The sequence below is a fragment of the Chroicocephalus ridibundus genome, chromosome 1 (assembly GCF_963924245.1).
Source record: "Chroicocephalus ridibundus chromosome 1, bChrRid1.1, whole genome shotgun sequence".
Lineage (NCBI taxonomy): Eukaryota > Metazoa > Chordata > Aves > Charadriiformes > Laridae > Chroicocephalus > Chroicocephalus ridibundus.
Genome location: NC_086284.1, coordinates 73,268,548 through 73,294,330, shown reverse-complemented (window position 1 = coordinate 73,294,330; position 25,783 = coordinate 73,268,548). Strand labels below are relative to the sequence as shown.

Sequence of the window (25,783 nt, the reverse complement as noted above, 5' to 3'; positions counted from 1 at the left end):
TGCAAATGACATCCTAACAGCCAAATGACGTTCATGCATGCCACTGGGACTAAATTTGTAAAAGCCTTGTCAGAGTATAAAGCTAAAACAAAACACAAGCATTTAATTCACCACAACTTCCACGGCAATATCCTCCTCACCAACACAGTATGCTCTGCCCACCCTACCTGTACCGGACCAACATAGGGAGAATCTTCCCGTATGTGGCCAAGGGCTTTCACGGTATTGAAACAGAAGTCATGCCAAAATCGCACCATCATTACCCTCAGCCATGTGAAGAAAAAAAACACCACTTCTAGAAAGAAAATACATCTCAGGAGGATATAATTGAAAGGAGAAACTTAGTGTTTTTGTTGAACAAGTGGTAATGAGTGTTCCAGTCCCAGCCTGGAAAGTGCTGGAGCAGAGAGCTGGGAGAGCAGTACGCACCTCTGCCCATGTCAGTCCACAGCTCTGTTCGCATTTGCTGTCAGACATCGAGAGAATTCAATGCAGAGAAAGCTATTAAAAAGAAATATTATTACTTAATATTTAAGTAGCACTTTCCACCTGGTAACTTTCAAGCAATCGCTACAGTAAGTAATTTACCAAGAAAAACAGAAACGGATACATTGGTGTTCTGTGTGATCAGTAGCTTATGCTTTCAGAGGAAAACAATTCTACTTTATCTTTATTAGAATTAAATTTTAAGGCCTGAATTCACTATACATTATTCACACTGTTACATTTTAAATTGGCAGAGAGGTAATCAATCAGCTCATTAGCTCCAAAATGCATTTAACAGTACATTTTGCTAAGTTCCCATATTGAGAAAACCACAGAAAAACCTGGAGCTGTTAACATCTTTTTATCATTGGTTAAGAACTAACAAGTTAGGGCACTGTAATTGTTGCTTTAAAAAAAAATTTAAAATCCCACCTTACGGCTTTGCCACCTTGGACTATTCTCTTGCTAATGATGCCCAGTTAATGATTCTCCCTTATTTCAATTAGTCGGTTGAGATCTCTCTGAAATCACTTCCAGCCACAACAGGGCTTCCTTTTTGTGGGTAGCAGCACATTTCAGCTTGGCACAGCTTTCCTCTTCCACGAGTGCAAGATGCTTCCTTGTGTTGATACAGGAAGCTATCAAAAACATACTGCGGCTGGATTTAAGAGCAGATTCCATAGTACCAGCCATCATTAGCATTTCTAGATAGCAACACTATGAAAATCTGAAAATTAATCTTTTGGGACTAAGATTTTAAAAATGCAGTTCACACACTCACTGTGACAGAGCAATTCCTGTATTTCAGATACGTGGTCTCTCCCATGACCTGTGGGATGGGGTGGCAGCGCGCTGATATTTATTGCTGGTGAACTCAAAGAAGAGACTGGTCTTTATGAGACACAATGCGAGCACAGGCAAATATGATGGCTGCATCCAGTCAGTTCCTGTTTTCTTTTTTTAATGCGTGAAACAGGTACACAAATTTAAGTGACATTCATATTCCTGGCAAGTTGCCAATTCACCCCATTGGCAAGACAAGCGTTGGGCATTTTTGAGAAGGGATGCCATGTCAGTGAATCACTGGAAAAAAAAAACGGGATTCATCCTGTCTCCTTTAGTAGTAGGGAGATGAATTTTCAGAGGGGGGTAAATTTTCTGTTCTCTGAGGTACTAAATGTTGAGCAAGGCCGGATATAAGAAGAAAGTAGAGCGTTAATCCAAGTACCTCTAGCAGCTCTTTTATATGACAGCCCGCTTTCATGGCTTCTTTATTAACCTTAACTGTTAGAATACAACACAAGTTAAATTGTGTGATATTTAGAGAACATCTTGCGACTTCTGTATGTGCTCCTGCAAATACAATTAATACTTTATTTTAAATTAATTTTCCTTAAAATTTCCCTAGCAGTTTCATATTCTTCTATGCTCCATTTGCATCTGGTGTTCTCAGATAACTTCCATAGCCAGGAATTAAATAATATTTTGAAAATCAAAAGTAGAATTACGAGGCTCGACAGACCAGTAGTAAGTACAGTAAACACTTGACAAAAATATAAAGACAACTGGGCTCTGGAACCAGTCCCTTTTTTAACACCTCAAAAGCTTCCACCTAATTAGGTTCATTTTGTGACAAACAAAAAATGGGATTAGATCAGCAGTACTGTTATTATAGCAGCCACATGACAGAACTTAGATGGTTTTACTTGTCAAGCATTTAATCAATTTTTAGTCCTGTACCGGCCTCTCATTTTCAAAGCTCATGGGAGACTACGTGCCTTTCTCATGAGCGTGAATCATCAAGTTCATCCACATGTCAGTTAACCTACGGTGAAACTGTCATCTTTATAAATACTTCACAGCATTTTAAAAATGGCATTCTGTCCGGGAGAAGAAGGTCATAGCCCATTCATTCTCCCTCCTTTTTCCTGGAGGGATGAGGGGAGAAGTGGAATTCTGTATTTCAGATAACAGAGACTTCATTCATAACAGATTGCAATGTCACATATTGAAAACATGGTCAGTAAACAACAACTATAAGCCCCTACCTGTTCATATGACAAATATTTCACTGAAAAATGGAGCAACATCAAAAAGCTAGAAAACAAATGATCATTCTCAGCTCTGTCAGTGTTGCAGCTGGTATTCACGCAGGTTTAGATTAATCCATGAGACACTTCTTCAGAGCTTATCCTAGGTGTCAGTTAAGCAAGAAATCTGGCTCCCGATAACCAAAGAGTTTAAAATCACCTTCAAACCGCGCATAGAGGCGTCTTATGTCTCTCTTGCTAATTCCCGAAAAATACCGCTCTACTTTTGTTTTGTTGTACACTGTTATGCCTGGTGGAATCGTGGGGTATGATACCAGATGGTCTATGCCGGCTGCTTTCAAGATGTACGGAGCATCATCCTCCAGGGTTTCGTGGTGTCCGATCACACTATACGTAATTTCACAGGGGGCGCAAAGTTCCACATATGTTACCCAATGAATGATGTGGTCACCAAACTGAACATCCAGCCATCGGTGATTAGGGTCACCTAGATAGCGCACAAAATCCTCGAACTGTAGCCCTTTGGTCTCTGTGCGATTCTTTCTGTATTTACGAATGATGCCAGGAGCAATTTCATGCCGGTACCAAGGTTCAAACCGAGGATTGTGCACAAACTTGTCTTTAAATGCAGAAATAAGTCTTTCAAATGGATCTCTAACAATAAAAAACTTGAAGTATAAACTCAGTCTAAACAGAGGAAGGAAAAAAATAAGAAATTTCAGCAAATTGTTCATGTTCAGCAAAGTGTTTCAAGTGTGTTTAGCAAAGACTTGCAAAATGCACATAAACTCTGACCACAGATACAGCAATATGAAACTTAAACCATTTGCACAGTCTATCAATATTACAATCAATAGGACTAGAAATATGATTTCAGTCTTCTTCCTAAAAGCTTTTGTATGCAGCACAAAGTGGAAATAGTTCATCCTAGTTTTCACACTTTATTCAAACTGGAGTAGCTTAGTTTATCTCAATCCATATAAACAGGAGAAGACAGATGCTGAAAAGATGCTGAAAGCTCCTAGTCAAAGATATTTTTAATGCCATGTGATCAAGCTCAAGAAGCAAAATACACAAAGACATGGAAAAAGTGGCTTGGTGCAGCTAAATGCATACAGAGGGCTGCATTTTTCTCTGGCAGGTAGTTAGACAAATCACTACTTAAGTAAAAAAAATAATCTGGTATTTTATTTGATATTTTGTCACGCTTTCAATAATGGCTGAGAGCGTTATTTTCATGAGACCACAGTCTTCAACAGATTTTCACGTTTTGTTGTGATACCACTGAACTGTAATATTCTGTAATCAGAGATTATCTGTAGGAGGAGTAAATTGAAAACTAAGTTTATTTCAGTACATAGCTGAGAACGGAGATTGAGAGCCCGATCCTCACTGAAATAGGTGTATGGACTCTTTCCAGCCTCAACAGGCACTTGGATCAGTCTTCAGGTTCTCCTGACTTCTAAACAGGCAGGGCTAGAGGTCAGCAAACTAGATCAACAGATCCACACCATCCCTCTCTCTACACCTAAACTCTCTGATAATTTATTTCAGAATTCCCAACCAAACCCATGTTATCCATCTCCAGCACAACTTCTGTGCTGGGCTGACTGCAACAACCCAAATCATAATGGCATTCAACTTCAAATACGCCAGCTATGGCTCATTCCCCAGGTGATCAGTTGCTTTCTATGCAGGGCTTTTCACAGGGAAGGAGAACAGATACACGTTCTCAAGAACATACTGACAGTATTTTCTCTTGCACACTATCAACACAATCAAGTGAACCTGTTCCCACCGGCAGAGCTGCGATAAATGTATTTGTACCATCGAATGCAACAAACCTTGGACTGAGCTCTACTGATAGGTGACACCACATGTACAAGGGGCTGACGCTTCAGAATATCTTAATACGCACAAAACCCATGCAAGCACAACCTTACAAGTGTCCACTGTCATCTTATGTCCTGTTCCCTCCATGCTACCAGCCCTTACAGGGATTATATATGGCATAGGCTCTAGCAGAGATGAGAACAAACACGGTCAAAAAATCTAACCAAAGTAATTTAGAAGGCTCTACTGCAGAGAAGCATTTTTTCTGCTCTGAGAAGAACCATAAGCACTCAAACAGGAAGATAAAGTGGTCTGCTGAATGGACGATACTCTCAGGATGAGAAGCACTAATGTTTTAAACCTATCCAGTTAAACCCCAGTAAGTACATCTGCCTGCAAAGACAATCTTACATGTAGGCAGTAAGATTTACCGTACAAGGCATCAGGGCGGACCTTCCAACTAAACCTTCCCCCCTGCAGGTGAACTACTTAACAACTAGGTATGCATTGAACTACAGAAAGCCTATATCCACAGGGAGTCACCTGGCTCACCTACAATACTGGTGTTCTCTTTCAAAGCCAGTAGCAAGAGAATACTGCTGTAATACAACTGGTGGAGCAGAAAACTCACTATCCTCAATTCCAGATGTCGACTTCCAACTGTACTCTTGACCGCTTACACCACCACTGACTCCAAACTCCTCCCACACCCCTGGGAAGCCACCTCTTACCGTTTTTTAATTTCAGAGTCACTGAAGGAGGACAAGCGTGGAAGGCCGTTCTTCTCATGATCATGTACAATATTTTCTGGGATCTCGTCTATAGAAGAAAATGCTCCTAGACAAATCAAAAAGAGAGAGCGAGTGAATCTTTCAAGGCGAAAAAAATGAGCACAAGCAAGCATGCGTGCATTTGTCTGACAGCTTTTAGTTATCTTTCTCTTTTCTGTATTTTTAGCATTTATGGTTACTATGTTTAAAACTGTTAAAATGATTGAGCGATTCTGACTGCGAAGCTGAAAAACTGCTAAAATTCTTTAGGGTACGTGACATCAAGGTCCAAAACCAAATGGCCTCAAAACTCTCAGAAAAGCACATTATGCAAATTTCAGCAGCAATTACGTCTAAGTCTATAACTCCCCACCTCATTGTCCCCATTCTCTTTCCCTCTGCCCACACATACAAATGGAGGAAGACTTTGGGGATTAACTCCAAAGACAGAAATCAGCTTTTTGGCTGAGTTTCTACCACCACCAAAAAATAAATGCTGTGGGCTGCTTTTGGAATTGCTTCAACATAAAACCTCTTTGCTGTCAGGATCCGTTAAGTTCTTTTAATGACTATGCTGTGGTGAAACAAAAATTCCAATCGTACAATACCACACAGATTAAAAAGCACTAAAATGAACAATAGAAAGACTTCTAATATAAATTTCTGCAAGCACATAAGATGACAAGAAAAATAATGTCACTGAATTCTGATGCATTTATTTTTAAGATCCTGATCCTGGAAGTTTTTATGACCTTGAGAAATATCTCCTGTGGGCCCTTCGGGCTTTAGGAGTAAGCCTTCACACAACAGCATCATTTCAGAGTACCAACCTGCAACAAGAACAGGGTGCTACAAAACAAGTTTTTAGGTGAAAGCCTCTACAGTCTTCTCTGTTCCAGAAATGCAGTGAATAATCCACACCACTCAACTCAGCTCCTCAGTTTTCTAATTTTTTTTTTTGGGGGGGGGGTTGGTGGTGGTTGTATTTTATTAATTTCAGTTTTCTGATTATATTTTTTTGTACTCTAGGTGAATTACATGTGGACAACAGATGTCAGATCAGCCAGCCTCAGAAACTGAAGCCTTGCGTTCATCCAAAGCAGAGATTCAGTACAAGCAGCAGCAGTTAGCTTCCCCACAGTGCCACAGCTGCATTTCTCCATCCTGAACTTCCAAATACTGCTTAGGTATTTGGATGTAAAGCATTCCCTCTCAAGTATCAGTCCTGCCTGCTGAAACTACACAAAGAGAAGAAAGTTAGGTCAACTGCAGCAGTAGTCTTCACCAGCAGATACTAGTACACTGGCAGCTCAAGGCAGAAGAGACCAGTGTTTATATGGAAACAATTTTCTATCGTTATCCAACATGCCAGACGTAAGAAGCTCAAGGTGAAAGGTACCCCGCTGGTAAGACATGAGTTACCCTCCACTCAATGCAGCCAGTACATCCCTGCCTGTCCTGAGCTATTCTTTGCATGTTATCCCTGCTACATTCTGGTAAGAGCAGGTACTTCTAATGCACTCATATAGTTTCATATTTAGTACTTTTTTAGAGCATAGCTTTCAGAAGTATTTAAGACACATGCCCAAACCTACGTGCGTGTGTATCTTTGCTTGATTTTCAGCTCCCATCCATATAATGTTAATCTCAACTTTGATAAAGTTTTTAAAGACACACTCCTTGCTAGAAAAGTTTTGCTGAGGGACACAGTTCCTTTGCCCATTTGTGATGTTTCCTTCTGGGTGTGCAAACTAGCTCACACAAGGTACAGAAGACATAAACACACAAGTGTAGAGATGGCTATTCACAGGGTGCTTGTAAAAGAAAGCTGGGTTCACAATGTTTAAGTTTTGCCCACATCTTGGTGAGCTATGCCACCTGCAAAACCACAGAACGACCTCACTGACCTGACTATATATAGCAAATTCACAGCCCTGATGCACAGACAGGCAAGAGGGTCTCATGTCAAACAAAGGTGTGTTATGTCAAATACGACCAAGTTAAGTTTTTGTGTGCAGGCAGTGGTTCAGTAGAAAACCAAGAGGAAATGAGTTCTTTTTTATGGGCATATGAGACTACAAGAAGAGGATAGTAGACTACATATAGACAGGCAGTGCTCACCTTGTAGATCGTTATTCAAACACACTAGTGCCTTTACTCCTTCTTTTACAGCCTTTTATAACATATCTTTGTTGACCAAACTGTCCCCTTAAGCACCTCAGAATCTTGATAACTCCTCTGATGGCTCACTGATAGTGCACAAACATGATTTCAGCAGTACAGACCAACAGCAGCTGCCAAGTTTTAACTAGCTCTCTTCATGGCTAAAAAATCCTAGTTAAAAGTCAGTGGCTTCATGTCAGAAATTTTATATTATTGTTTCTTAGGGAATTATGATACCTTGTAATTTACTTGTTTCAAATTCTAGAAATTTGTGACAACTCTTCAAAGATAACAAATCTACCTACCACATGCATATTTCATGACTCAAATCCCTTTTGAGCCAAGCAATAACAATATTTATTTTCACAGAAAGAACAGGTTTATTTTCTTTAAAAGAGATGTTTTGAAAGGACTAGAAGTAACTGTGAAGAACGAGAGGCTGAAATTAAGTATCAGTGTACAGAAAAGCAGAAAGCATCCATTTTTGTGTTGTTCCAGTTGGACCAATTCTGCTCTTTCTCCTCCACAAAGAAACCCGCACACGCACAGCAGAGTAGATACCATTTAAAACGATCAAGACTTTTTTCCACTGAGTGTTGCCCACTTTTGGCGTCTGACAAAACAGGATCTTGTGCTTGTCACACACAAATATTCGGTCCAAGACGAATTTGGAAACTGCAGTGTGAGAGAGATTTCTCAATGCAGTGTCTCTGCAGACATTCCTGAGAAGCTCAAGTCTTTCCATATGAACCAGGGGTTGGCGGATCAGATTTCCAGAAAAAGCTTTTCCAGTTGGCTTTACAAAATGGAGAGGGGAAAGAAAAGAAAAGAAAAAAGTGCAAGAATTTAGTTTTCAGATTAAATTCTAAAGTATAAAAATCCCAAAACTGTGCCTCCGAATGACTCCCAGGATTCACGATTAAAACATTGCTATGTATTAACTACAGGAGCAGCACGTAGTTTCCGTCCTGTGCTGCTGCTGTACACATTGGTTTGACCCAAGTCATTACATAGTACTAGACAGTAGTAAGAGCCTTTCCATAAAAGAATTTAAGTCTGCTGAAGAGCAGCAGGATCTTATCTGTGTGGATATAACATGCCTTGACCAAATATTGGAATTCCCACAAAGCTTCAACAGCAAGTAAGAAAGCTTCTGAGAGGTTAGGACAGGAATTTCAACAGAAATTAAGCTTTAACCTCTGAGAAGATAGGGCTTAGGGACGCTGATCCATCTGCATGGAAAGAAGAATTTGGGATAAGAGTTCTGTTTTGGTTTCTAGCACCGGTAGGCATTCAGTGTTTCCATTTAACCAAGCCGCAACAAAATTAAGTGTACAAAATTGATACAATGAGCGTCAGCACTTACTGTGGCAAATGAGAGAAGCAGGCAGGATTCCTCTCCCCAAAAATGGATGAACTGTTTGATACATCTCATTTTTCTGAGACTAAGACAGGAAGCACGACCACCTCTTCCTCACGATTAGTAGGAAGAGAGGAAAAAGGAGCTTGTCTGATTAACAGGTGATGGGAAATTTTAAATTTCTACTGACAAATCTTCCCCCTTCCGGTAATTTATTTACACAGTTGGCAATTCCCAATATCGATACAGACTAGGGGATGTACTGATTGAGAGCATCCCTGCAGAGAAGGACCTGGGAATACTGACGAATGAAAAATTGGGTATGTGCCAACAACGTGTGCTCACAGCCCAGTCCAACCATATCCTGGATTGCATAAAAAAAAAAAAAGCATTCCCTGCAAGTTAAGGGAGGTGATTCTCCCCCTCTACTCCTCTCTCGGGAGACCCCACCTGGAGTACTGCGTCCACCTCTGGGGTCCCTAGTAGAAGAATGACATGGACATGTTGGAGCAGGTCCAGAGGAGGGCCACAAAGATGATCAGAGAGGGCTGGAGCACCTCTCCTATGAAGACAGGCTGAGAGAGTTGGGGTTGTTCAGCCTGGAGAAGAGAAGGCTCTGGGGAGACCTTAAAGCAGCCTGCCAGTACTTAAAGGGGGCTTATAAGAAAGACAGAGACTTTTTACCAGGGCCAGAAGTGATAGAACAAAGTGTAATGGTTTATACTGAAAGCGGGTAGGTTTAGATTAGATAAGAGGAAGAATTTTTTTTACAATGAGAGCGGTGGGACACTGAAACGGGTTGCCCAGAAGCTGTGGATGCCCCATCCCTGGAAACATTCAAGGCCAGGTTGGATGGGGCTTTGAGCAACCTGATGTAGTGAAAGATGTCCCTGCCCATGGCAGGGTGATTGGAACTAGATGATCTTCAAATGTCCCTTCCAACCCAAACCATTCTGTGATTCTATGATTTTAAGTACAGTGTCAAAGCTACACATGAAAAAGAAATGATTTTACTTTTTACTTTTTGTCCCAATTCTCCATAAGAAAAAAAAAATAATAATTTCATTCTGCTTTTTCTGTTTGTTACTCTCCTCCAATATCTCCTGGTCAGAATGTAATCTGAACAGCCTGACAGACTGCTTATCTGTCAAAACAATTCCTTTTGCATGCAACCAGGATTAATATTATTGTTCTGTGTTTCATGCTGTCAAAAAGTCACGAGGGAGTAGTTTTAGATCCAGAAACCTTATTATCCTCTTCCATACAAGTAAAGGAAGATATTAAAACTCACTACACATATCTGCCAGTCTTCACTGAATGAAGTGTTTCTCTCCAGTATTTTGACAGTAACTTAAATTTCATTTTTTTTACATATGAAATCAGAGTCACATTTACACAGAAACCTACCTTCGATGCTGCCTCATAAAAATATTTTAAACATAATATGACTTACGTAACCAATAGAAAAAAAATGGCCTTAGCCCACTGTGCAACTCATCTCAAATTTACATTTGCATAAGGGATTTTCAGACTTTCCTTGTAAGTTAGCAAGTACCACATTTGTTCTGCTTTATTGCTGAAAGCACAGAACTATGCATCTAAAGGATCAACGGGCATTGAATACTATTGTGTTCATGTTCTACTTTGGAAAAATGCTGAGATGTGAGGCACAAAGAGCACAAAACATGAAAAAGAAATGGAGACTGATAAAAAGAATCAGAGAGATTGGACAGAGAACTAAGAGAATAGACAAAACACAGGCTTGCCCTCAAGAGCCATGAACCTGGTGGCTATGGCAAGGCAGAATACAAATAATCCAAAATTGGGCCATTATATTCAAAAGGATAGCAAAAATGACTGTCCTGACTTGATAAAGGAGTACTGCAACGATTTTCTGCTAGAAATGGAAACACATTAAGTTGAGTCATTCGGATGAAACAAGACAGCAGGTTACTGTAACAAACTAGCTTTGTGAAGCTAAAACGAATTCTCTTGGCTCTGTCTAAATAGAAGAGTCTGAATAAATAATTCCCGTCCAGCAACTCCTTTTAACAACAGGAAGCCCTTACTTAATCTCTTCTTTTCTCCCACTCTTTAATACATGTAACCCTTATCTCAACAGCATGCACCTGGAATTCTTCAGGCCAATGTTTTTCCTCTGGCACATGTACCTCCTCCACTTTTGTCACAGCTGTCAGTATCAATGGCTCTTGCTTGGCACTGTAGCCTAAAGAAGGAAGAGAGATAAGAGAATTATAGAAGGTGGGGGGAAGGCAACTATTTCTGCTTTACAACTAATACAACTGAACATCACTTTCTGTATTAAGCTTACAAAACATTAGGATTTGTTTTCAAATGGGAAGGTACTAGACAAGACATGAGACAGACTATGAATATTTTAAAGGATGTACTCTGTGGGAATTTTGGATGCAACCTCAGTTGAGTGTTATCAAAGAAACACACCCATGATGTTTTATTTTGGTCTTTTTTAAACAAACTGTGCAAAGAGACATAGAAATCATTAAGCCAAATATCACGATTGGTAGACAATTGAATGTAACTATATGGACTTGACAGTATGAGACTTTTATTATTCAACTAACTTCCCAAAGCCCGTCCAAAAAAAAACTTAATCTACCAGGTTTCTCCCTCCCCTCATATTAGTACATGGCTTTCTTCTGTTAAAAACTGTTGGACATTACTAGAAGAAAAAGTGTCATTAAGGACCACCTTTTATTTCTTTATTTATTTCGTGCTCTAAGTAAACACCTCTAAGCAATAATAGGAGATCCCTTCCTCCTTTGTTACTGGACTGATGGCCTTCCTCAGAGATTGTCACAACAAAAGAGCAAACTCAGCTGATACTCTTGTTCTTTTTTAATGATTTTAGGGCAGCTAATAGATTGAGACCAAATTAAAGTATGCAAGGGAAGAACCCTTTGCATCTTTTGCAAATGGTAAGTTACACAAAAATGGACAGATGACACAAGGCTGTAGCTTTACTTTACATGGTGCGGAAAGATCAAAAATAATTTGAAGCACCTTTCCCCAACCACAAGGCAAAAAGAACATGATTTCTCTCTGAAAATTTATTTCCATCCACATTGGACTACTTTTCCCTTCATATAGTTTCTTCTGTGAAAAAACTTTCTTCATCTGCATCCTTACTGTGGCTTACTATTTTATAGTCAAGAAAACGCGTGTACTGCCTATGTCCTTTTCTTAAGGGAGTACTCTACTCTGCCTACCCTGGATTTTAACAAAGGGCACACATGGAAAAGCAAGTTAAAACTGAAAACAATGTAAGCATCCAAGCAATCAGCTACAGTAAATATTGTTGTGCACAGACTTACTTCACACTAGCCTTTTGTAAAATCAAAGTAATCTGACCCAGTGAAAGAGCAGTTAAAGTATCTTTCATTAAAAAGGGGTAAAAGCATGCCTGCAGATGCTACTAGAGGTGATGGACAGAAACTTGCTCCTTCTCATTAAGAAGGTCCTCTTGCTCATGCACCCAAGACATCAGTAAAAGGCTTAAACAAAAGAACATTGATTCATTGAGCATCTGCTGGTTTTGTCCTAGCTGCTATGTAGACGCATCCAAATAAGGAAAATTTCTGACAAGCCATATTCTATTAAGTCTAGAAGAGTTCCTCCAGGACTGGCCATCCTGTTTGGACTTTCTCCAAAGTTCTGTTGGTATATTCAAATTACTTCCCTTTATTAGTCCCAGTACAAACACTGGTATCTCCAACACATACATACACTTAACCACAGTCATGCCTTTGCAGGACTGGAGCTTAAGAAATTATACAATCTTCTGCTTAGCGAACTATTCAAAGGGGAAGGAAGATCCAGCATGGGGCGGGGGGGGAGAGGGGAAGAGAGAGAGAAAAATTGGCAAGCCAAGATAATAAAAAGTAATCCTCCTGACAAATTCTGATGAAAAGAACCACTCAAAAAATACCTGAGCTGGGAAACAAGAGTTGGCATAGAATCAAATACTGGAAGATTTAACTACCTAACGTAAGACCAGCTTACTTGCAGATGTACTAGGTCTCAAAAACAGCTGGGACCAAGGAAAGCTACATTAGCCTACAGTTCTCATCTGTAAGACTTGCTGAATAAATTTCCACACAGAGGTATGCTATTTAAAAAGGCACACCTAATATATTTACCCACTATCAAGTCATTGAAAGAAATGACACTAGTGATGTCCACGTTTCAAAAGTTACGCTTTTTTTGCGCATCGTAGGAAAATGCAGAAATCCAGATCTCTTAAGACTGTAAGTCATGTTATCACCTTCACCCTAAACTCTCTGTAGGATGGCTTTGTAACGGTAGCTCCTCAGCAGACAGAAAACTGTAACATGCTGTGTGGTGTCATCAAGTGGCTTAAATTACTCACCAGCTTAATACCATCTGGGCTACTTAAGCTAAGCAAAAGCCTATAAGCTGTTTGTCAGTCAAACAGCAGAGGATAAAACTGAATGCAAGAAGCAGGGCAGGGGTGGCTAATCTAAGTGCATCGCAAATGAAATAAAACTTTCCACAAGTTTTACATAATACTGCACCCACAGGACAAGCAGTCACAAGGGGGCAGAAACTAGTATCATGTGAAATGAACTCTTTAATTCCTTGCGAATCTCCTTTGCCTTTAAACGAGTAGTTGTGCTCCATTGTTCTGCATGTGCCTTCTACTAGTAGATCAAGATACTGAAACTGAATGCATTTGAAAAAGTGGTCCTCACAAGACATTACTGGAAATATGAGCTCCTCAGTTCTTAACCACCAAAACCAGACATGATGTTAGTTTTGAAGACTTCTACCCAGACAAGCAGAAACTGAATACCGGCACTGTCACTTCCAGAAAATTAGTTGTCCTATTCTCAGTCCCACCGAAGAAGTGGTAACATACCAAGAACTACTTTGCACAGAAGGAGTACTTGTATGAAGCACTATTCAATTTTCTGTTTCATATCAAACATTAAAGTTGAACTTACCATCTGGGTCTTTAAAAGTCAATGTGATAAACTTGCTAGCAACCATGAACATGAATATCACCCAAAAGCATGCAGCTAGCAGCAGCCACTGGTGGTGCATGTTGTCAAACATGAGCCATATAAAGCTGTTGCTTCCTGTTTGAAAGAGGAAAGATTGACACATTAATTATTTCTGTTCCAGTTTAGAAAAATACTTTCCATAATCAAAATGACAAAATTCTAATATGTATGTGTATCATAAAACATAGCAGTAGATTTCACTTCTTTCTTTTTGTTCTTTAGGCTGTTTTTTTTAACCAATGTTAAGGCTGAGGCAATGTAACTGCCAGCTGCTATCAAAGGGAGTCTTCACTCCTCCTTCACCCCCACGTAAACATTCCCAGTCCCCTCCTTGCGCGGGCGATAGCTCTGTCTGTCTGACTCCTCAGACAGGCAGACCAGCAAAACCCCCGATTTTTTTTCAAGTATAGTTTATTTTTCAATTTAATTTTGTGAGATGGCTCATTGTAGGAAAGGAAGGAAGAATGAAGAAAACTCCCTTCTGGGTGGGAGCTAGTCAGCAGGTCAACCAAGCTGTAACTCTAACAGTATTCTTAGTTATCCTAAATCAGCTCATGACATGTAACATGGACTCCTCCCCTGCCCAGGAACTACAGGTTGGAAGCTACCAAGACAGAACACTAAGCTTAAACTGACAAAATATTTAAATATATTAATGTCTCCTTTTTGCTTGTCACTTTTATTGCCAGCAAAGTATCAACCATAGGTTCTGGAAGATTTTTTTTTATTTATTTATTTCCATCATGCTAAGCACCACTCACATAAATTGTAAAAATGGTTTCCTTGCAGCAGTGCCTACTATCTGTAGCTGCATCCCTGCAGGGAAGTCTTAACGACAGGACTTCCCCAGGAGTGCAGGAAGGGTTACCCATAAAATTGAGACTGCAGATTTAATGCACAAAGAAACCACAGGTACTGACTGAATCCAAGCAGACCGAGGATGATGATATTGCACAGTATTACAAACACATGATGTCTGGCCTACCTTGCAGTTTTTAAGTTTGCTGGAGTGCTCCGAGCATGTCTTAGCTTGAATTTAGAAACTGTAATCCTAGTAAATTATCTTTTATGGTTAAAAGTTAAAACACAACATAAGGAAACCAATTACAAAAAAAAGATTTAAGTCCCCAGTCATTAAAAGAAATGTAAACTTTGAAGCTTCATCTTTCACTGAAATTTCAACTTCTGATGGGCGATGCACCCAGGGAAGCACCAGGGCTTACTCCAATTATCTGCAAAAGCTCTGCTGCAAAATTGAAGCTTCCATAACTTAAAAAAACAAAAAACCAAAAAAAAAACCAAAAAACCCTGACAAGAAAAACCTAACAGCAAACATCACTGCCTACATACAAAAACGTACCTGAGACCCCTCAGGCTTGAATATTTATCCTGCAAAAATAAAGCACCATTGTCTCAGCTGTTGCTGGAGAGATAAGACACCTAAGGGCCTGAACTCAGGCATTGGAAAAGTTCAAACGTAAGCGAATGCTTCCTTTTTGAGGATACCTACAACACAACTTCAGAACACTTAACCAAAGAGGATCTAACAAAAATCTCATACAATGAGATCCTCTCAAACAATCCTGTGAGGTTTGTGCTTGTAGCCTCGGGAACAACAAAAAACCAAAGCCACTCAGGTAACTAGCAACAGGATCAAACTCGGTCCTCAAGCAGCCACATGCAACTTCAAAGAGAGTCTCATCCGCATGGTTTGTGATCGCACTTTCTGTACAGCTACCTGAGTGATCTGCCAGGGAATCAGAGAGATGTCCCAGCTAAGATGCTAAAAACATGCTAGTTAATACTTCTAAGCAAACTTTGTATTAAGTTTTTCAGTCATATACCAGTATTCCACCTTTTTTGTTCCCGCAAAGCTTCAATAACAAGTGAGCCCGGTTTTGATGTTGTTTCAGCATGTCCACCTGCACCATCAGTACTACTGCTACAGGTGCTCATCGCTTTTCCAACTAGTTTTTGCCTTCCAGCAATGCAAATGTTTCCAGGAAGGGTTCTCACCGTAGCTGACAGAAGTGAAATGTCTTCAGGGTACATCGAAAGCCTGTGCAGGCAGACAAGCAGTTCAAAACAGATTTGGGACCCTACGGATGTATGTGAAATGTATGAGAGGAGAAAGAGAACAGAGTAACAGAGTACCTCCAATTAAAAAAAAAAAAAAAAAAAAAAGAAATCATAGTTTTTAGCTAGGGTGGCAGTGTTCAGGCTATTTTCATTTTCTCAGTGCAGTATTTTCCATTTTGGCTTCCAAGAGGTCCTTTTTTTCCTTCTTTTATGATCTCATTTTTAAGTACTTCTCCTAAAAAAACTTCATTTAGGTAAAAAGATGTATCAACTGTCAACAATTACAGCTGCTGTGACCTCCACGAAGATGATGTTTGTCATCTCCCATTTTCTGCTGCAACTCCCTCACTGCCAAGTGACCATGCGATGTCCAAGACACAATATATTCCTCAACATCAAAAACTGTTTGCCGGCAAGGGCAAGTAATACGGCGTGAATTCTAGAGCACTGACCTCTTTCCAGCTAAGTAGTTCAAAAGTTATTCTCATCCTACCATTGCACTAGTGCAAAACTTGCCCTAAGACTCATGCTGAAAATCACCAGGTCTCAAAGGTCCTCATCTTTCAGTCTGCCACAACATCCACCATCTCCCATTTAAGGCACTGAAATTTATCACCTCTGCCTTCAGACATCACAGTGATTTGGAAAATTTTCCAAGTCTCACAGATGAGAGAAATGCAAAATAGATGTCAGGACACAAAATGCAGAAACAACATTTTTACCTTTTTGGGTAGCTCTGCTAAAACCATGAGAACCTTTCAACATTCAAAACACAACTGAACCTGGCAGCAGGCTGACAGATACTTGCAGAGAACACGCTGCAGGAGGAAACCTCTTTCTAACCATCAGGTATGGGCTTTTCAGGGATATAACAAACAGTCTGGGCCAGACCCTTCTGTCTAACCCGGTATACTTGTTCTACATAGAGAACAGCAGAAATGGCCTCCAACACTTGTAGCATCCCTGCTAGTCTGACCACTTTTATAATGGTGATGGATGGACAATATTCGGTAAGAGTTATTGATCTATATCCCCTTATGTAATTTATGTATTGGATTCCTAAGAAGTTGTGTTAAATGACATGGGAAAAGCAGTTTCCAAGCACTCTGACCTGAAAAGAGTTAGTGCACACAGGAGCCTGCTGCCAAATCCTGCACTCTAGGGATAGGAGAACAACGTTTCAGCCCAAGACACCTACAAGCAGTATGCTCCTTACCTCAAGAACTGGACTCAGACCAGAAAGGGGACAGAATTGCAGTCACATCCATGACAACCACCATTACCCTTCAATACATCCAAGCTGAGAGGAAAATATTAAGCAGTTTTGTCTACTCCCTTTTTTATGTGCACAGCAAATCTGCAACCATACTCATCGATGTATGAGTCTTGTCAAAGGATTTGTCGTAGCGTAATTGCAATGGCTGGCACTGTTACTTCTAGCATCCTAAACAAAACTACATCTCTATCAGCAGCTCATTACCTATCTCAAGAAGCAGGACTGATCAAAATTGTAGGCAGGAACAATTCAGCCATTATGCTCACTTAAATGCAACAACCAGTAATGTTTTTAAAAAACGTGTTTACATTGTTTCCCTTTCTCTAGCTTCTTCTTTAATATTTTTATTGTTTTCACATAGGGTAATCGCACTTCCTGTTACATCTCCAATCTTACTGCATTTCTGTTGCCTCTCCTGTTACTTATTTTTCTAGTGAATACATGTACTAGCTTCTGTTTTTTTCTCTTTAATAGTCCAGCTTCCAAATGTGTCTTTTACTTCTTCTTGCCTAAACCATTTTTTCTTTACAAGTAGGAAAAACAAGAAAACTGTTGAAGATTTAGTCCATTTTCTCACAATGAAATACGCAAGGATTTTTCAGGTTACTCCTTCTTACTGTAATTCTACAACTTTTAGGAGCATGAGATCCTCCAAAACCCCTCTCTCCATCCATCTGTTCCTCTGTCCTTCCCTCCCTGGGCTACTTACCCCAAGACAAACAGTCACATAACCCTCAGATCAGCCAGATGCCAGTTTTGCATGAGAAAAAAATGCGATTGCAAACAGACACTCATACAAAAACAGAAACCAAAGATGAGGACGCAAAGCGTGGCAGGCTTGACCCGTGGCCTGTGAATAACACGTCACCTGAAAAAAAAACCTCTCGTACTTTGCGGAAGACTGCTGTCTTCATGTGAATGATGGGACAAAGCGCAGAAGGTTTAAACAACATTAAAACTCAGTGCACGGCCCCTGCTCTGCAGCTTATGCTGCTTGGACAGGGGCTCCTTGGCAGGACAGTCCCTGCACGCCTCCTGAGCGACAGCGGCACGCCAGTAGTCCCCAGCTACCAACTGCTTGCCCATCGGCACATGACTAATGATGTAATTTGAAATGGAACTGGTAACAAAGGCCAAACAACAGCTCGCTGGGACACCTAATCCATTTTCATCAAGGCTTCCTTTGTGTTATCTTAAAGTTGAAGAGATCTGGACAATTTATTACACTTTTAGAAAAAAATATATTTTGGACAAAAATCTACCATGTGCTCCTTTGGTAAGTTGTGTGGTGTTACTAAATGTTATAATGTACCTTCACGATAACGGGCATTTCTGAAAGCTGGTTCTTTCCTAAACCTTTCACCTCCCTCTTTGGCACGAACAGGCCTATGTCCCTGCCCTTCCAGCTACCGCTGGAGCGCGGAGCCCTCCCGGAGCACAGGCATAATTCACCTGTCAGAGCAAGAAAACCAACCACGGCGGCCACAGCAGCCCCTGGGAGGTAAAACCCACCTCAGCCCGGGGGCAGGCTCTGCCCGGCCCCACTCCACGGTCCCCCGGCCGGCCCCGGGACCCTGCCTGCCCCCCCCAGCCCCGCCGGCCGGACACCGGGTCCGACTCGGTCAACGGCTGGGAACGGCAGCGGCTCCTCTTTCCCCAGCACTGGGGCTTCCTGGGGGCTCCATTCACTGCCCAAGGCGGGTAACAACAGAGGGGTCCCCGCCAGAGGAGGGGGCACGGCCGCGGTCTGACCGGTACGGGATGAGTCGAGGCAAAGCCGGGCTGCGGCTGCACCGACCGGGGATGAACAGGGGTAAACTTTCCCCGTTCCGGAGAGAGAAGCAGGGCGGGCTCCCCCTCACCCCCGGCAGGTAGAGACAACATCCGCCTGCCTCGCCCGACCGGCCGGCCGGAGGAGCCTCTTCTCTCCGGCGGCTGCCGGCTGCCAGGCCTCCCCCCCGCCCCCGCCCGCCGCGGCCCTCCCCGGCCCCGCCCCGGGGTACCGGGCCTCCCTCGCAGCGCCCCTTCCCCGGCTTACCGGCCCTCCAGCGCCGCTCCCCGCAGCCTCGGCCCCCAGCGGCGAGGCGCCACTCCCGCCGGGGGCCCGCCTCACACGGCGGCGCGGCCGGCCCGCTCAGGCGGCCCCGGCTGCTGCTGCCGCCGCTGCTGCATAACCCCCCGCCCGGCTGCGGGCGGCGGTGCCAGCGCCTCCCCGCCCCCGCTCAGCCCCTGCTGCCGCCGCCTGGCCCTGCCGCCGCCTCCATTTCCTCCCGCCGCGGGCAAGGCCTCGGCCTCGGCCGCGCCCCCAGCCCCGCCGCCGGGAAGGAGGGGAAGGTGAAGGCCGCCGCGACGACGGCTCGGCTCGGACCCGAGGAGACGCAGCGCCGCGCCCGGCCGCCCGGAGGCGGGAGGGAGGGATGGAAGGAGAGAAGGCGGGGGGCGGGCTGGGCTCCCCGCCCCGCCTCGCCCCGGAGGGTCGGCCTCGGCCCCCGCTTCCCCACCGCCGCCCACCCGGTGGCTTCCAGTTTTGGCAGGGTGGCTGGTGATTTTGGGCAGGGCCCACGGCCAGCGCGCAGGGGGGCTCACGTATATACACGTGTATGCGTGTGTTCGGGGTTTTTTGGTTGGATTTGTTTGTTTGTTTGTTTCTTTTTACTGTTAAAAATGTTTCTAATAGGTCTCTAACGCTCATCTTTCCAAAAAAAAAAAAAAAAAAAAGGCTGAAAATGCGATTTCTGTGCACCTGCAGGACTCCAATACCCACAGATCCCATCCAGACCCCGGAGCTGGTGATGGGCCTGTTTTTAACAGCTATTGAAACAACTGGTTGTGGGTACGTATGGCCGTGTGTGGCTGTAGGGACACGTGGCAGCACCGAGGTGGTGGTTCCTAAACTCCTAAACTCTGCAGAAATGAAGCGCAAACGGTGGAGCAGGGCCCTCTGGATGGTCCCTGGAGGAGGGGGCGATGCTCGAGCAAAGCCACCCTGTTTTAAAGCTCATTGAACACTGAGGCGCTGGGGACACGTCCTCCAGTATGAAATCAGGTGATGGAACACAAAGGACGGGCTTTATCACCTGACCCCAAAATATTTGCCCTGGTTAGCCAGCACAGAAACTGTCCTGTGGTGTATCCTCTTGTGTCTGGCTACCAAAATTGATTTGACCCTTGGGAACTGGTAAATTGAGTGGGGGGCACAGGGAAATCCCATCTTTCAGGTGAATAATTACCCACAGACAGTCTTGTTGATCAGCCCAAACTAGTCATATAGGCATGCTGCGTGAGAAGCCCTCGCTTCCAGCCTTCATCTCTCCTTCCATCTCTGCATCTTCTTCCCAAATATGTTCTGACCTTGGTAACAGAGTTTCCACAGTTTCTATGTTCTGTCCACACAAACAGGATAATTTTGAGCTCGGTGATGGAAGACGTGGGAGTCCCCAAAGCCACACAAGGAAGAAAACATGTCTGAGAAATACAAGTGGATTTTTAGCCCTCAGGGAACGATCCCTAAATGCCAGGACAGCTGGTCTGGTGCCCACACTATGCAGGGTTGGCCCCCTCTGCAGCAGACTTGCAATTCATGCTACGCAGCACTTCACCCTGGTTCTCCTATGAGGTCCTGTGTGGAGAATAGAAGACAAAATTGCCAATGATGGGATTGTGTGAATAAAGTAAATACCTAAATAGCGTCCAGTCGCTTGAAATTGATTTGCCATGCAGGCTTGAACCCTAATAAAGTCATGCCCTAAACCCTTGCTGCAGGATGAGGGCCAACAGTTCAAGACAGGACAAATTCAGAAGAGATGGCATTGTAGAAGTTTCTGTCTGTCTCTGTGTGTCCAGTTACCAATTAATGAAAACAATCCAATGGAAGTAGAGTTTAAAATGCTTTCACAGCTAAAAAATATATTGTAAATTTATTAGAGCCCAAATCAAAACTGATACAAGCAAGTTTAAACTAGTGCCTCTTCTAGAACAAGGGAGAGAAACGTAGATTGGAACAGGCAACCTTAACTTAAACATTCGCCTCATGTACTTCCAAACCTCTCATTTTATAGTCTGCATCACTGTATGGAGCCTGAGTCCAAGACTCACTGATACAGATGTGCATGTAACTTGCATGATATCCAATCTTGAGTCGCAGGTAGAAGGACTCTGTTCTACATTAGATGCTTCATTGAATGACCAAGTGGCAGCACTGCTCCTTGTTAGAGCAGTATTTTGTCCTTTCCAGACGTGACTACCGTGGTGCGCTGTGCTGGAGCCTGACCAAGGAAGCCCAAGGTTGCTGTCATTGGTATGGATGCTGTGGAGCAGAAGAGGCTAATACAAATGTGTTAACAGCCACACGTTCAGTGCTCTGCTGATGACTGCTAGCTACCAGTGAAGCAGCAGAAATGTAGATCTCACTGGGAACCAGGGGCCAAAAAACAGTAATGAGAAACCCAAGTTCGGTGCCTGACTCTATGTTTGTTTGTACCAGCACCCTGGGTATATCCTTGTGCCTCCCTTCCTCTACCTGTGAAGTAGAAACGGTGATAGTGATAGTTACCTTGTTGGCAAAGCACATTAGAAATCTGTGGCTGTCACCAGTCTGAGTCTTGCAGAGGCGAGAAAGTTCCTTCTTTCTTCAGGCTTCAGAGTGACGACGACAATTGCAGCCATGCACAGATTTATTAATAAGTGGTCTCCAGCTGCGGAAGCAATTCCTGCCAGATTATCAGGCTCAGCCCAAGTATTTTAACCTTTCAAGTATGTTGTTACTGACATGTATAATAATTAATCCAGTATAAAAGGAACCAATTTTCCAAACTAAGCACAGTTAATAAGCTTTGTTGTCAGTAATTGGGCCTGAAAGTGTCTGATGAAGTTGAAGAACGTGTTGCATAGGCAACTGTACAGTCGGATTATACAGTTGCTAGTTCAGGCCAACAGGATTCTTGCTACTAATAACACTAAACTATAGTGGGGTTTAATGCTTTAAATAGGCAGCAAAATCAACATTTGAGTCTAAGTAAGTTCTTTTTAATACTAGAGAATGCTCACACTGCCAGACCAATATAAAGGACAATTGTGCTGGTGAAAAGTCACCCTCCTCTCTCTGATACGTTCTGGAGTGACTGTGGCTTCCTCAGAGATATGCTTCTGAAACCAACGGAAGCGATGCACCCATTTTTCTCTAAGGACGTGGGTCTAAACTGGAAAATTTCATCTTAATAACATGTTCAATGTTTATGCCATTAAAAAAGTTTTTATGTTCTAATAGCTCTTGTGTATCTTTATCCCAGGTTTGACATTTCTCCTGGAAGAGTCTTATTGCAAAAGATCAGCATTTGCAGCTGGGCTGGTCAGGAGGACCAGGTGTGGCGTTGGACATCTGAACTGCGAGAGCACATTCAAGCTTTTTAAGAAATTACTATCTGTCGGTGGCAAGCTGTCTTGACTGCCCTCGGTATGAGTTAATTCTAAATAGAGTTTAAGCATACTGAAACGTTTAAATGAGCCCCTGTCTTGGACAAGATAAGTAATCATCCATCCTGCAGTTCACATTTGAACACAACAAGCCTAATCACACTGAAAGCACCCTCATTTTCCTTGACCTTCTATGCTCGTCCCATTCAGCAGAAGCATAGGTTTGCACATATTGTTAAACTATTTTTTGCTCTTTGCTGTTATTTCAGGTTTTAATCCAACGCCAATTACTAGGATTAGTCTTGGTAGCCCTTTTAGTCGTGCCTTGCCTCCATAAGAGCTGACCTTAAGACAAGTCACCTGTTCAGCATCGAGTACTCAGGAAGAATAAATCTTATTTAAAGCAGCAGGAATGCATGCTTTTCCTAGCACAATGCCGTTATCAGAGAAATCACTGTTCTGCTTCATGGCTGCATTTCTGAGGCATAGCACATCACCAAAGGAGATCTCTTGTGTACAAGCACCTTGCTTTGCAACTCATCAGACATAGCACCTCTGGCATGTAATACATTTATTACGGTGTCATCTTCATAGAATCATAGAATGGTTTGGGTTGGAAGAGACCTTAAAGGTCATCTAGTTCCAACCCTGATTCTGTCTCTTTCTGGAACTGGAGCGAGCTGGTTTAAATGTGGATCTGGTCGATATAAAACAGAACATATAGAATACCTTGTGGCCTCTACAGTCATTAGGAGACACTGCAGCAAACTCAGGCTGAGCAATACAGGGGCGTACAGCCTCATACAGATGCAGGATTTACTAGTATGGTCTAAATAGAATACATAAAGTATTATATACTTCTTGGATTATTTTTTATCTAAAATAACTTTAGCAAGGAGTGAACTATAAAGTGCATGTCTAAAATAGCTGTGATGTATAGGAAAGACTGAGGCGTGTGTGGACGGACTGGGGGGGCTTAGGGCTGGTATCTGCAGCAAAATCAGACTGTCTGTAGTACTGACAAGATCAGGTCCATAAGCAGCAAATGAGACTTGTTTTCGGTTGAAGTTTAAGTCTACTTTTTATTTCAGGGTAGAAGCAAGTTTTATTTCATGATAAATAGCTTGGAAATTGATAAATCTTTTGTATGTCGTTACACCATTTATTGCCTTCTGAGTAGGGGACAAGAAGTTTAGACTGAGGTAAGTAGGTTATCAGCTGAAGCATCTAGTTTACCTTATATTCTTAAAACACTTAGTCTGAGCTGGTAGCTTAAAAGGGAAAACAGCTTTGTGGGGTTTATTAACAGCAACAAGATGAAAATGTTGCCAGGACTGGGCTAGAATAACTAAGAACTACATTTAATTATCAAATCAATGTCAATTAAAATTGAACTCAATCATTCAAAATTAATTATATAGGTCATAAAATGAGTGCAGCCAACAAGCAAATTATCACGTCATCGTAGCAAGATAAGTCAATTCTTTAAACAAAAATCAGAAATAACAATTGAGTTTTAAGTCCCAGTTATGGATGTTTTCCCAAGTAGAGAAATTTGGACAATTGGCTGAATCAATTAGTATTCAAACCAAATTACTTTACTTCACTTCAAAGTAACCTGCCACTCTCTTTTATCCCTCCCCTTCCCCCATGGCCTGAATCAGATAGCTGGATTTACCAACTTTCCTTTCTCTCTGTGTCTGGCAGAGTCAAACTGGCAAGAGATGAGTCTTAAATCCGCCTGCTGCATCCACCATAGGACTCATTAGTTCCAGGCTATTTCCAGGTGCCAAAGTTGCTGTGACACTGCAAGCACGGCGCTCACCATCGCACCTGTGACTTAGGCTCCAATGAGGGCAAGCGGCTCATGCCCCTGCCATGTCGTGCCTCAACAGGAGTTGCAAGATTGGCAACGCGCAGACACGGAGTACCAGGGCTGCTCTGGGCACAGGTAAAGAAACGAGACAGGTTTTTCAGATTTTTTTGTCATTGTTTCTCAAAAGGTAGTATTGGGTGGAGGCAGCTGTGCTACTCTGAGCCAATGCTTTACCTTGCCAGTGTTTGAAATCACACTCTCAAATGTTAAAGAAACACATAAGGACTGTGCTAAGCAGAAGACACAATTTCTGACCAATCTGATACCAGTAGTGCTGCTGTAGCAAGGGTCGGGAAAGCTGTTGTCTTCTGCTTGATTATATTAGAAAACTGACCAGTTTGGGGGCAAGCAGAGACAATTGAGGGGTAACTTGGGTCACGAGCACGTGAGAAGAGAAAAAGAGAGGTGGAGGGAGGCACAGAACCGGGGTCCCATTTGCTAATGAATGTGTGTAGGATCAGAGTGTTTTACATTAAGGGGAACAGCTTTCACGGGGACATCGAGTGCTTCAAATAATTTATAACTTGCTGGTTGGGGCTGGCTCTTGGGACTTGGCAGATGTGGTATTTATCAGGAGAAATTTGAACATTTGTTTGCCATGTCCCAGTAGCCCGATAATTAGCTGGGAACAGCACCACTCTTGTGAAGGCAATAAAAAAACATTCGTGCCAGAAATTCTAAGGAATGTAAGTTTGGATGCCTAAAACGACAGGCATCGCTTTACAAGCCGAACTCGGGAATTCAAGTCTGCCGGAGTTGGGACTTCACAGCCCTTCTTGGCACGTCCTCCCAGACAAGGCAGTAGTGCAAAGGCAGTTTGTGCTCTGGCCATGGGCAGTCACTCCCCAGGGCCCATGTCCTCCTGCATGGTGCAGCCCTCGTGCCTTACCTCAGCGTGTGGTTCTCCAGCTAGGACCTCTCAACCAAGAGCTATTTATGTCTGACTGTTTACAATGGCAATTAAAAGCCTCTTTTTTTTTTTTCCTTTCAGAATCTGGAGCCTAGTCCATAGTTTCCTTGATTCTTTATTTAAAAAGAAAAAGAGAAACACAAGGTGGAAATTCCTTGTGTTTTTAGGGGATTATTCTGCTGCCTTCCCGAATGTGAGCTGTTACCATACGCCCTTGAACTCACCATGCATGTTCACGTGCTAAAATATTAAAAAGAAAAAAAGGGATAGGGAACTTCCACGGTCAACATGTAGACAGAAATGGGGATAGGAGGAAGAGTTAAGGGGGAGAAGTTGAATTTTTTCAAAGAATGTGGCCTTTGAATTTGTAACACAGAGGTCAACAGGATTCTTCAGCCACTGAAACTTATGTTGAAGTTTCTTGTCCTTGAAAAACAGGCACGGGGCCCGCAAGATCTTCTAGCTTTACCTTGACTTTGTGTGGCAAATTTTTATTTCCTTCAG

General features: G+C 42.5%; 1 protein-coding gene across 1 annotated transcript; it reads right to left on the bottom strand.

Moving 5' to 3' along the window:
• Positions 1-617: 617 nt before the first annotated feature.
• Positions 618-19,490, bottom strand: CHST10 (carbohydrate sulfotransferase 10). Its single transcript, XM_063339544.1, has 6 exons — positions 19,120-19,490; positions 13,667-13,801; positions 10,793-10,890; positions 7,865-8,099; positions 5,102-5,207; positions 618-3,224 (listed from the first exon to the last, which is right to left on the bottom strand). The coding sequence occupies exons 2-6, from the start codon at positions 13,776-13,778 to the stop codon at positions 2,687-2,689; spliced, it is 1,089 nt and encodes a 362-aa protein (XP_063195614.1). The 5' UTR covers positions 13,779-13,801; positions 19,120-19,490; the 3' UTR covers positions 618-2,686.
• Positions 19,491-25,783: the final 6,293 nt, after the last annotated feature.